This window comes from Gadus macrocephalus, chromosome 16 (genome assembly GCF_031168955.1).
Source record: "Gadus macrocephalus chromosome 16, ASM3116895v1".
Classification (NCBI taxonomy): Eukaryota; Metazoa; Chordata; class Actinopteri; order Gadiformes; family Gadidae; genus Gadus; species Gadus macrocephalus.
In genome coordinates this window covers 13,190,509-13,204,726 of record NC_082397.1, presented here as the reverse complement: position 1 = coordinate 13,204,726, position 14,218 = coordinate 13,190,509, and the positions used below count along the sequence as shown (strand labels likewise).

At 44.7% G+C, this 14,218-nt stretch overlaps 1 protein-coding gene across 1 annotated transcript in view; it reads right to left on the bottom strand.

Annotated features, from left to right (window-relative positions):
- Nucleotides 1-14,218, bottom strand: part of LOC132473888 (kin of IRRE-like protein 3) — a 57,627-nt gene that overhangs the window by 25,791 nt on the left and 17,618 nt on the right. The window contains 2 exon segments of the mRNA XM_060074173.1: nt 1,300-1,405; nt 11,071-11,221. Coding sequence (XP_059930156.1) covers nt 1,300-1,405; nt 11,071-11,221 — 257 coding nt within the window.

The following is a 14,218-nucleotide window of genomic DNA, read 5'->3' as shown; positions in this document are numbered from 1 at the left end:
GAGATTGATTCGCTGATTGATCGAGGCTCACAACACAACAAAAAGAGGCTGCATCCTTCCTAAAGCGCTTCGTGGGATTCGTCTTTGTTGAGTGCCAAGACAATCAAATACAGACCTTGTCTTCTGTGCAATCCCCCCCAACCCAACCCACCCCCACTTTTGTATTTTCTGTTTTGAAAAGCAAGGAATCCATCAAAAGAGGCTACATCTCTGTATTGCCACCTCTGAGTGCGTAGTGGATCTGTTTCATTTCCCAATACCATTACAGGTCTCACAGTCGTCCAATTCCCTTCACTATTGATTCCCATCCATTTATTCTATACTTGGATTATGACATCCCACACAGAAGGCCACGTATTAAGAACATACCTCCTTATTACACCTTGCTGCTTAGTTCTTCTGAGCACTTCTGAGATTTTATTCTGTTTTTTTGTTACTGTTCTATGAGTTTCTAGCATGCAGTTCACAAGTCAACAAGTATTTCTCCTACGTCTAGCAGTTGGTTAATGGTTTTTCTATTCTGCACTTTGTGTCCTGCACCCCCCTAGGCCTACACTTTGGTAATTGCTTTGCAAGGCAAACAAAAAACGCTGGAATAATCCGCAGACAAACTGTTTCCAACAAGTCTGAAATCAAATAAAGAGAGTTGACTAATGATATTTACAAGTTATGTTAGCCTATTATGATCTAAACTTTTAGGAATTGGTATAATTCATCCAAATTGTACCAGTGCTAAAATATTGTGTCTGGATGAATTCAACCAATATATTTTTCCTTCCTTCTGTTTTATATACTTTTTTGTTAAAACATCGATATCAACCAAAGATTTCCAAACATGATTTATGAATGTCAAATCTTGGGTGTAGGTTTTGTACAAACTCTTTCCTCATATACAAACTATGATAGCAACAGTTGTTGTTTTTCTAACGGAATCCTTAGATTAAATATATTTCTACCAGAGCTATGCCACCTACAAAATGTGTGACAAGTACTTGGGAATTATTTGGAGAGAAACGTTAGAAAACGAGTATAAGTAAGACAGGAGAAAACAGGAACAAACAGAGTGTGCTGCTGTGGGTGCACATTCTCCTTTACTGGGTAAGTTCATGTGTGTATAAGTGTGGGTTAACATACTCCTTCACTGGATGCAGGTAGAGATTGACAAAAAATTGCTTTCATAGACAGACAGAAAGATGAAAAGGGTAATTTAAGCTCAGGTCCTGTGGGGAGGGGAGGGGGGGGGGAGAGAGAAAGAGAAAGAGAAAGAAATACAATCCTGAGACAGTTCATTAATCTCACCGGTAGAGGGTGACCGGAGGGTTGGCCTTTGCTGAGCAGTGGAATTTCACCAGGTTGCCCTCCAGAATTGGCTGCGGCTCCACTGAAAGATTGACAAGTGGTAGATCTGAAAGGCAAAGGCCCACACAGACAAACAGTTAGAAAACAGGGAATTTAGGAAAACATTGAAGAAACAGAGAACCGCAGGGCAACGATGCAGCCAACGTTCTTCTGTTGGGGTAGGGTTAGCTTACTGTTCTCAAACGATCCCATGTGGAATAGATGTGTTGTATGTGTTTGTGTGTACTGCGTGTGTTTGTGTGCTTCATGTGTTGTATCTGATTGTGTGTACTAAAATAAAGAAGAAATAAATGTATCTCCCTCTAAAACCTACATCAAATTACACTGTTATTCTTGAAAAGAAATGCCATAATAATTACAATCATTTGGGATGTATAAATAATCCTGCAAAAATTCCTATGCAGTCATTAACACCATGGTTATAAGTATGTTTGTTTGTATGTGAACTATGAAAACCAAGATGGCGATATTCATTATCAATATGATCTGTTCCTATGCAGAATTAAAGGGAAATTAGCAAACCAAAGGAAATGCATTTCTCTGTGATAAGCAATCTGCAAATAGGAATTAATCAAAACAATGAGCAGTCTAAATGCACCCCAATTACAACAATGAACAACCACAGAGGAAGAGACAATTAAAACTATTCTTAAATGAGAACACAGATTATGCAAATCTAATAAAAGACTTAATTCATATTAATTGACAAAGGTGCAATGCTTTTTGATCAGACATTTTGAATCCTCCAAGAACCCGGTATGTAATCACGCTAAGAAGACCACCCTGTCACCACTTTGTTGTACCTCCTAAGACAAGTGACACCTTGTGTTGCAGGCATGGCCGTTTCTGAAGCCTAGTCCATGAAGCATATCAGGCAGAAGGGTCTGGGTGACAATAACAGAAAGCATCTATTATATAACGTATGCACCGCTACTATCTAAATATGCATTGCATTAACCCTTTGTCTATAGCTCAAGCATATCTATTCTAACATGACTTTCATAAACAATCAAAATAGTCAAATGAAAAGAATAGCTAATCACTTTTTCAATCATTGGGAGATCAGTGTTGTAGCAATGTTGCTTTGCAATATCAATACCAAAAAGACGCCGTGAGCTTGAGGTTAGGTTATCTATATTTAATCATGTAGATTCTATTGAGATTCATCCATTATTGAAAAATGAATATTATACAAATAATATATTGTTTTCACCATACACAGCATAACATAATTAATCACCCTCTGTGCACACTTAAATTCACTCTATTTACTTTATAGGATTATATTGCTTGAGGACCTTTGGACAGAACGTTGACTGTGAAAACTGCTTTTCTTCCGTTCTAAAACGGTAGCATAGCAACTCTCCTTTACATCTTTCAGATTAACTGAAATAAATGTCACAGCTATTCCTGCATCAACAAGGACGGATACACTTATAAACCGCACAACACTATTTCATATGAATTGGCTCATTATTAGCCTCCTTTTACTCAAAGGAGTATGACATAGACGAAGGCTGAAACCATTTCTTTGAGGCCATCATTAAAACCCTCGTCTTGTTAAATATATATACTGCTTTCCTTTTTTCCCTTTTCAGACAAACTGTATGATAAACAGGATATAATGTTCCAAAGGAGGCAGCATACTCTCTTGGTTTTAGCCAGACATCTACGTGAAAGAGGAGCACTCCACAAAATTATTTAAAAACAACAAATAAAATAAACCCATTTTAGTAGCCGTAGATACGGTAACCGCAGCAATATTCAATGCCATTTCCCTTCACTATGGTAATGCAGTGTTGGAGAGGTATGGGGATTGATCAAGGTGGAAATGGGCCAGGTGCACTGGCTTCGGATGCATCAGACGGTTTGGATGGACGTACTGACTCACTAAGATCCCTGTTCTGTACAACATGCAGTTTTAATCAGGGAAACAGGGTTAGAAAAACAGGCTCAATTCAGAGAGCTCCTGAGATCTTCTGAAGGGAAGTGAAAAGGGACAAACACAACACACAGCCAATCCACACGCATGCCCAGCCTGCTGCATCGTTATGTTCTTCTGGGTGGCTGTGTGCGTGTGACTCACTTCTGTGTGCCTGGGACTCAGTTTGTTTGTGCGTGTGTGTGTCTTTTTTTTTACCCTGTGGCTGTGCAGATGCTCTAGGCTGGCTCAGCTGCCACTAAGCCCCACAGGGGGGCTGGTCCAGGTGCTATACACCTTCTCCCTACTCCCATCCTCCCTCCCCAGCAACCACACGCACACACGCACGCAAACACGCACACCAACACACACACACACACACACACACACACACACACACACACACACACACACACACACACACACACACACACACACACACACACACACACACACACACACACACACACACACACACACTAACAAACATAGAGGCATACAGCTCACTGTAGTTATTTCTATGCTTGGTTTCCCATTGCCACCAACAAAACACTGTCAACCAAACGCCCTCCTTTACATCCCTGCAATCCCACCGGAGCCAGTATTGAACCGGGTGTCCGTTACGCTGCGAGCACAAACTAGGAACAAGGCGGGTCACAACACATCAACCAGTAAGACCTCTGCAGGGGGCGGGCTGCCAGCTGCTTACATCTGCACACGTGTTTGTGTGAGTGTGTGTGTGTGTGTCTGTGTGTGTGTGTGTGTGTGTGTGTGTGGGGGGGGGGGGGGGATGTGCAAGTTCACTTGCACATATATATTTGCATCTGTTTGAATGTGTGTTTGTGTGTGTGTGTGTGTGTGTGGACTTTGTGGGCACATAATTGCGGGACAAAGTTCACATATAGTGCCAAATAGTGCTGCTGCTGTGTGCGCGTGTGTGTGTGTGTGTGTGTGTGTGTTTTTGTGTGTGGGCGTCTGTTGGTGTGTGGGTGTGTGTGTGTGTGTTATAAAGAATATGGGAATGCTACCATAGCTGTGAAAGTCTGCCCTAACAGCCAGGTAGGTGTTTTAGTCGCATCATGCACAGTTAATTGGATGGAGGAAAAGGTTGGTGTGAGGACTTTGGGGGCAGAATGACAGATGTACGTGTGGTGGAGTTGGCTGTAGCACCTAACGGGAAGGTGGAGCGAGCGCGGGAAAGAGAGAAAATAAAAGGCAAAAGTGTTTCTCTCCGCAGGCGGTGGCGATGTACACAGGAACGTCGAAATTAATTTTGCAGTCTTAATCCAAGGTGTTTCTCTCTGTTTTTCCAACCCTAACCAAAGTTTCCTGTGTCTGGAAACCAGGCGTCCCCTCATTCAGCCAAAGCCCCTCTGTAGTAGCTGATTAGGGGGCCGGGGGGAAGCAGGGTTTAAGATGATTGAGGTGCACCGCTTGACCTTCCCTGTGGGAGCCATCAGTCTCTCAGTCTCTCTCAGGATCAAGCGGTTGACACATTGTCTTTATATCTCTTTGTGGGTTTGATGGTAATAATTCCACTGCCCAAGATGTCCTGCGGAAGAGGCACCGAGGGGGAGAGGCGTCTGCCAAAGTGTCCGCCGCGAATGTCCCCTGGAGGCAGATCAGAGGTTGTCACTTGTCCAGCCTTCCGGCCCTTCAGAGATGACAGACCTCCACTTAATAAAGAAGTCTGTTTGTCACTTTGATGCATTAATACATGAGTTGCTAAGCAAAGTCCTCCGAGGGCAACCCGAGCCATGCAGTGCTGTTAATTTGTCAGATTCGTCAAGAGGATGAGAGAGAGAGAGAGAGAGAGAGAGAGAGAGAGAGAGAGAGAGAGAGAGAGAGAGAGAGAGAGAGAGAGAGAGAGAGAGAGAGAGAGAGAGAGATGCCACGGATGACTGGTTGGTTAGGTGGAAGGTAGGTAGGCAGGATTGATTAAGGCTGCGAAAATAACAGGTTGAATGGCAGGGGGAGGGGGAAGGGGAGGCGGCGTGTGAGTTGGCGGCCAGCTTTTGATCGGTAAGTTCAAAGCACAGAGCAGATGGCGTTTCTTGGAACAATCTTTCGACTGCTTTTTTGGCAGATAGTTCCAACTCGAATTGCTTTTTTTTTTTTTGCTTCGACTCTCCCCTCCCCCATCCCCCAACCCCCCCACCCCCCCAAATCTTTTCCTACAGCTCAGTCTTCAATCTCTCCGGGTCATTGTAGACAGCTGTTCCCCGCCCGGACCGGCCTCAAGCGCTTCTTGAAATCGATGGCTCTCCCTCTTATGAAGAATGGAGGCCGGGGCTGTGCCGGGGAGCCACTAGCATGTGGCTGATAGCCTCAGCAATATGCGAGCGCAGGCTGCCTAATTGACTGGGTGGATTACTGGAGGTGGGCACGGAGGGGCAGGGACCCCTCAGGTCCAACATCTTGATTATAGTGTATGGAGACAGAGTGCAGACCATTTTACTCAGTCCATTTAATGCAGGCAGATGGTTTCCTATTTATACCGCGGGTTGTATTACAGGCGGCCCGGATCGCTCTTGGCACACCTGTGTGCATTGGAAATGTTCTACAACATGAATGTTTTATGGGGAGTCTAAGTGTGGATTATTGGAAGGCACTTTCATTTCTTTTTAACGCTGGCAAGAGGGAACGTTACAGTGTTTGCATAATGTCCTCTCCATCACATCCCATGACCTCTTACTTAGGCCTGCTCTTATTTTGGAGGCCGGCAATTCGCTTTTCCACTCTTCACTGCTCTTTCCTCTCGCTCTGTCTGTCTCTCTCTCTCTCTCTCTCTCGCCTCGCTCTATTTCTCTGTTTTCCTTACAGTTAAATTTACCATTATCTGCTTGATTAAGCAACAAGAGTGCGCGGCTGAGAGCTTCTACAAAAAACATCCCCACCCTCTGATTTCACATCTGCATGTTCTATATTCATTAGCCTCACACCCACACACAGACACAAACACACACACTCCCCAAGCACACAGTCCTAGATATACAACACACATACACACACACACACACACACACACACACACACACGCACACACATACACACACACACACGTGCAGCTCCGCTTAGCTTGTTTGCACTGCAAACACATGAGGATCATCCACTTCCTTATTGAGTAGGGCGCACGTGGAGCCATGCCCTGCAAACCTGCAGCCGGCCCCGAGTCGCTGGAATCCGCGGAAGGCAGCGGGGTCAAACAACCGCACGGCACCACGGAATAAAACCACCACTTCGTCTGATTCATCCGCATCGCCGAGGCTGCGCGCTGTTTGCAATTCCGAGCGGCTGATGATGTCATTGAAGTTTGAAGTACCGCTGGTCTGAGACAGAATGCCGCAGCACCAGGACGGAGTGCGGGGGCGGCCTGCATCCTGCCCCCTCTCCCCCCCACGCTATCTAATAATTACAGTAAGCTAATGGACTCGTTTGGACGGCCCAAGTCAGCAATATGTCAACGCTCTTGATTCACCTCGCCTGGTTTTAAATCCCAACCTTGCCTTTGGCAACCCCACTGGTGCGTGCCGTATTAAGATGTTCATTTGTCTAACTGGGAGGTCAGATAACCCGCGTGAACCTTCTGTGGGGTCGGAAATGCTGAGGTGGATGTAAGTCTGAGCATTAAATCTGAACGATAAGGTGAAATAGTGTTCTAAAATGCATTGGATTTCTAACTCACTTAAGCCAACAGGAAATGTGGAGGCTGATGTTTACATTACATTCATGTCTGGCCTGTTGAAACGACGCGGTTCAGAGTGGGGCCAAATGGGTTTATGATATCTTATGTAAATGCAGTAGGGAATGTTCCAGCGGGCATTAGTTAACATTTTAATTAGTTTGCTCCTTGCCGCTGCCTCTATCGCACTAAACCCAAAACGTAATTTTGAAAACTTGGATTGGGAAAAAATAATCATCATTTATAGTATATTCTGGTAATTATGGACCAAAAAAGTCCACACAAAACATGGTGGGTTTTCCAAGGTCAGGTAAGGTCAGGGATCGGCTATTGCATTACTTGAGGTAATACAAATCTAGCAAAATATTAACATAATTCTTATCAATTAATTTACTGATTTATTACATTTTACTTAATTTAATAAACCATGTACGGTGGTATTGATTTATAATTCTTGATTTCAGCACAGTACAACATAGAACCAACCAGATGACTATCAGGAGTGCTGGAACATGTGTTTAACAATGTTACACATGCACACATGTGCATGTGTAACACATGTTACACATGCAAAACCAAATCAAGTTCAGACCTTGCATCTTCTTTCTAGAAGTGGCACTATTTATGTAAATAGTAAATGGACTGCATTAATATGGCACTTTTCTAACCAGTGGCCACTTAAAGCGCTTTACAATGCTGCCTAACATTCACCCATTAATGCACACATTCACTCACCAACAGCGGTGTCAGCCACGCAATGTGACAGTCAGCTCGTCAGGATTGGTTAGGGTTAGGTGTCTTGCTAAGGGACACCTCGACACTAAGCTAGAAGGAGCCGGGGATCTAACTAGCAATCTTCTGGTTAGGGCCAACCCGCTCTACCTCCTGAGACAAATGCTGCCCACGCCCAATTATAAGCATTCAATGTCAAAAATCAGATAAAATTATACTTTTGCCATCCTTGGGAATGTGATGAAGTGAAAGAGGAGACTATCAACACCTGGACTGGGTCAGTACTGACGAGTACATTTAGACATGGATGAAGAAATGCAAAGCAAATATGTATGCTCAGGCCTACTAGCCCAGTATAAGATATGCTGTCCTCTGCAGCCTCTTCCTACTGCAACAAATCCAACAGCATGTGCTACTATAGATCAAGAGCTGGGCCAGGATGTCTCTTTCTGTAATGTATATCGGTACAGACATGATGTCACATTGACCTTTGCCCTTCTCCACAATTCACTCCCCCGTACCTGACTTCTACATTTCTCTCCATAACGAATAGCTACAATTTACACATTGTAAGATATATACGCTAACAATAGAGCATTTATGGAGGGCAGGCGGGTCATGGGGACAGAAAATACACATTTTCTCTACACAGCTTCTTGGTTAAAGTTAAGGGGGTCGGGATAGCTCAGGAGGTAGACCAGTTATCTTGTATCCAAATGATTGCTAGTTCGATCCCCAGCTCCTCCTAGCTGAGTGTTGATGTGTCCCTGAGCAAGACACTTAACCCACACACCGTCGGTGTGTCAAATTAACCGATGTAAGTCGCTTTGGATATAAGGTTGCTGGTCTGCTAAATGCCGTAATTGTAAAGTTAGAAACGACAGCATGGCTACCGTGCACACGGTTCAACTTGGTACTTCTGCAGACTCATGAGTCATCCTTCTGCAGACATGTGAGCACGCCATGCATAAGTCCCACCAGGCGTATGACCTGCATCGCTTGTCATGCGACGACAAGCCCAAACGCTTCAGTATGCCACGAGTACTGCTCCGCTGGGAACAGCTGCATCTCATGAATATTATCCTCATCATGCCCCAGAGGCCGGGTGGCTCTCCACCCCCGTGGATGAGCTACCAGCCCGATACCAATAGCCTCTGTTTGGGGCTGTTGGTGACAGAAGTATAGAGGAACCCCCATGTCTGACCTTCACCCTGTGACAATGCAGGGTCGATCATTTATTGACCAGAACATCGCTTTTTGTTTTAACAACAATACAAGACAGTCTACGCACCGTGACTACACAAACACATACACAAGCTTGAAAGACAGACAGACAGACAGACAGACAGACAGACAGACAGACAGACAGACAGACAGACAGACAGACAGACAGACACGCACGCACGCACGCACGCACGCACGCACACACACACACACACTCGGCTGTCAGTTGAACCGTTGATTACATCTGGGTGGATGGATCGGTGAAAGTCCATCACCCATCACAATGAGCTCTGACCGCAAAACTCATTTGGATAATTACTTAGACCATTTACACTAGGATATTGAAATGACATGCACTGATGCCCACACACAGTAAAACAGAACCCACCCACACTTGCACACACACAGCCACACTTGCACACACTCACACACCTGCTCCTAAGTTCCGGTATAGTGTTCTGGGAGTTCTCTCGCACTAAGCAGCGATTATGGCTATCTTGGCTGTAACATTACTCAGCCCCTGTTTTAATGGCCATGAGTAGAGCAATACGCCTCTACGTTGTTGAAACAAATAAGGGCGAAGGTGTAACCACAGTTCTGATTGAGCCATAACCGAACCCAGGGGGGTAACTGGTTGTTTGTGTTATTTGTTTTTGTATCCGTGTGTGTTGTTGATGAAGTGAGCGTGGAGCACATTTTGTGTGCTTCGCGTCGCATCAGCTGAGGCTAGTGCACCGCTAATCAAATGAGTCAGAATTGGGAGGTTTTTCAATTGACACCCAGCGAGCGTGAATCAAAGTTCAATTACAGAATGGTTCCATTACAGCACGGCTCCATGTCTGCAGCGCTCCAATGAGGAGCTCTTTTTAAACACAGACCAAAAGGGCTGTGCTGGGAACTGGGATTCACCCTACCTGTGTGTGTGGGGAGGGGAGTGGGTGGACTGGAGAGGGTTGATTGAGGGGGGAGGGGGGGGGGGGGGGGGGGGGGAGCACTAAAACCGGTTGAACGGCAGATGGAAAAGCACTTGCACGTTAACAATTGCGCCCGTAACTCACGCCAATGTGTTGCGTACGACTCCAATAAATGTGTTTAATCATTCTAATTGTATAACACGCTCGTTTTAACGCGGCGATAATAGAGTTCCCCACAACCCCTTGTTCTTCTCCTTGTTTATTTATTTATTTCCAGATGTCGGGTTAAACCATGGGTCGAGGAGGTGATAGCTTCGTGGCGGAGACCACCCCTAGCAGAGAGAGGCCGTTACAACGCGAGACGTGCGGTCATTTGACATTCCCCTCTCACTGCGTGCTACGGCAACACGATGGGGACAAACGGCCAAAGGTTCCAGAAAACACCAACAACTCTTCATCACTTTACACCGGCACCTCACACGGCCCCTACTCTAGAGAACGGGGCCGCCAGAAGTAATGGCTGTCTAAATAGCATTTTCTGCTTTATTAGTCATACTTAATAGTGTTGAAGGCGGGCTGTGAGTGATGCAAAAAAAATCCCTTTGTTCATAAGCCGTCTTTTTTATTTTTTTTTGGGACTGGGGAACAGCTCTCGATCATAAAAAAGATTCCCTGACAATTGAGGCTCAATGTATTTTACACGCTGGGCTTACTTTGCCTTTCTTCTTTCTTTTTTTATTCTCTTTTTCGAAGGGGAATTGTGCACGCTCACATCACAAAGATTGATGGGACAGGCGGGGAAATAAAAGGGGTGGGGGAATATGTGCATAGCGCCATGGTAGAGAGGGAGCCAGACCAAAGAGAAAATCACATTCATTTTAGATGGACAAGCTCCTTCAATATTTTATCACAAAAGCCGGGCCGCGCTTTCTGACCCACCCACAATGAAACGAAAATGGAAACCAATTATAAACGGCCGTCTGGGGCGTCAAGTGAAACTCGGAAATATGTTTGCAGAGGGACTCGGCATATATGTGTTGGTCAAACACCTTTACAACCTGGAACCTCATCATCATCAGAGGGCAGTAGCCTCTGAGAGGTCAATGCTTGTTTCAATACGTACTAGCATGTTAATAGAGCCAGCGCAGAGGAATGGAGCCGGAGAACACAGCAAAATAATGTGTGTGTGTGTGTACGTGTGTGTGTGTGTGTGTGTGTGTGTGTGTGTGTGTTCTTACGTTGGATGTCGATGGTGACACTGGTCTCCTTGCCGTTGGGGACGGCCTTGTTGGAGGCCTTGCAGATGATCTGCTGGCCCGTCTCCATGTTGGTGGGGGACAGGTACAGGGTGCTCACCGTGCTCTCCCTCCTGCCGTCCCGCAGCAGCGTCTAGACAGCGACCCGGATGAGGATTAAGGTCAGGAGAGCGTTTGCCAGTCACATTCAAATGAACCTTCAGGGAGGGGAGCGGGGTCATGGCTTTAAAATCGTATTAGGTTGTGAAATTGCAGTTTAATCAGGCCGGTTTGGTTTGGACTGGTCTGGTTTAATTTAGAAGAGCAAAACATGAAAGAGAAGTTTGAGTCAAAGGACCACTATTTTACCACCAAGTGTGATGTTGATTAGCCATTACAAGCCGTTTCTACCCTCGAATGACTTCACAGGCGGGAGTGTCCACCCAGATAGATAGATGATGGATAGAACAGCCGGCTTGGTGGTTCAGTCCACTGGGTAGGATGGCAGCTTGATCCATCTATCAAACATCTGGGTGGACGCCTCCATGTTTGACGTCACTAGATGGGGGATTGCAAGATGTTGGAATGGCAAATCAACATCACACTTGGTGGTGAAATAAGGGACCATCAAATAAAGAAAACGAATGACAGGAGAATGCTTCTGATTAAATAATTATTTTGTGTTGCACAATTAAAGCGTCAAAAGACCTTCATTCATTAAATTGGCAACAGTCTTGATATACCTAGCCCCGTTTACACCATCCCGCTAATGGCCGCTAATGGCCGATGGACCACCGATGTGGAAGTCGGGGTGATTCGGGTGACATCGGGCTAAAAATGTATGATCGGGTCAATTTATCGGGGTAGCATTTACACATACCCGATGTTATAACGATAACATAACGATGTATGCCAGGGAAGACACCCGAAGTGCGTTTGGCGTCATTTGACGTCATTTCGAATGACGCCGTCATTTCGGGAGAAGGCAAAGGGGAGACTGGTTTAGACTGATATTTATTTATATATTTATTTATATTACAATAGCGATTTTATAATAATAGAACGCCGGTTCTAAATGGGCGAAGTACCCTGTAATTATAAAAGTAGGACATCCATCCATCACCCCCTATTTATACCCAAGTGGCAGATTGAGGGTCTTCCTTAACACAATCTGGTCACTCACAATCGTTATTTGTCTAGGGTTCTCGAGGGTCTTTCGTGTGTTGAGGTTGCCGATATAAAGACGATAAAACACGATAAAGCGCGGAAGATTAACGAATATAGCCGATGTGCCCAGGAAAATTCCCGAACGATTTGCGATGTCTTACGTTGTACTCCCGTTCTATTCCCGATTATAGCCGATTAGCCCATAGCAACACCTGGTAACCGATTCTACCCCGATAGACCCAAAATTAACAAACATGTTCGTTCTTTGCCGATGTTGCCCGTTGTTGCCCGATCATTGAGCATTTCTTCCCGTTTCTTCCCGTTGTCTAACGATGTTCCCGGGAAGAGTAACGGTGTTTCCCGATGCAACCACGCTATTTGCCGATGTTATAACGATAGCTGCTGATTTAGCCATCGGGCACCATCGGGGCCCACTATCGGGTAGGTGTAAACAGGGCATATATGTTTTAAGCTCCTGCTCTTAGGTGTGTGACGTATCAGAAAAATGAATAAACAGCCATACCGGGAAACTATCTTAAACTTTTCATCTCCCCCTTTATGGAGCCCTGCATATCAACAATATATCAACAATATCAGGGAATTGAAGGAGTTGAGTTTCGGGAGTCCATTTCTTTATTTTTATGTAAAGGACCGGGACACCAGAGATTAATGGCAGTCCCGTTGAAGCCTTGGTGCTCACCTCTAAAGCAGAAGGCATTAGCTGTCAGATGTGTGATGTGTCAATGTGATATCCTTTCTCAAGCAATCAGAATTGTTTCCCCCGTCGCCCTAAACCTGTCTGAAGTCATTAATCTTAGAGGAGGGGAATAGTTGGCTTCTGCATGGAATGCAACGCCGCACAACATTGTAAATTGATAATTTTTCATATCACCGAATATATCTACCCTGAAGCGTGCGCAAACGGCCTCTTTGCACATAAGACAGGGAGGGGAGAATGGCGACGGGAGGAACGCAATTTAAGAGAAGTAAAGTGAAGTTCGTCTTCAAATGTTTTCTGTCCGAATGAAGAAAACACGGAAATGTTTTCTGTTCATTCACCTTTCTTTTGTACACATTGCCATCTTTCATTTCCCCAAGAAACATCAACAGTGCTGACATGATATTATGAAGGAGGTGCGATGCTGGCTATTAGCTGTGATATGAATGGAGTTTGACTAACCACTGCCTAACACTAGATCGATCTTCCACACATACGGGACTGAAATACATGGTAATGTGCGCTGCGGAAATAATTAGTTGCTTTATTCGAAGGGAGTCTTTCCACACACCCATCACTTCTTGCACTATTAAAAGTAAATTGCTCCTAATTATACAAAAAAACTCACCAAGATGGAGGACAGGTGATAGTAATGGGATTTTACGGAGGAAAAGTTACTGTAGAGGGCAAGCGTTTTAATGAGTGAATGTTGAATGTTGAGATGTTGAAATTAAATACAATTTAGCACTCGTGGAGGGTAGAGGGAAACAATGTACTTTTTTTTTAGTTTAGTTAAAATCTGTCTTAGGTTCATGCTAACTTTTGGAATGCATCGCAGTTGGTATAACGAGAGCTAATAACGTAAGTTAGAAAGAATTTCATGTTTAATTTGATGTATGTACAGTAATTTACCATGTGAGTCACTTCAGAAAAAAAACAAACATGCGAACAACGTGACCATGACATTAAACTAAACAGCAACAAGGACACAAAAGGAGCATGTTTATTTGCTTTCTCCTGATTCGAAAGCTATTACCATGGCAGATCCATTTTTTATCCACCTAGTTAATATCGCACAATAGCTCAATTAACGAAAGAGATCGACTTCATCTGGTGACAAATGCAGTGAACCCCTCGCTGCCCCTCTTCGATCACATCTGCTGTGTAGTCATCTTCATCTGCTCTTTGTGGGAGAAAAAACCCATCGGGGCAGATGTCTTTCCTTTGTCTGCTGTTGATGTACCATCCGACTCTTTCTTCTCCAGA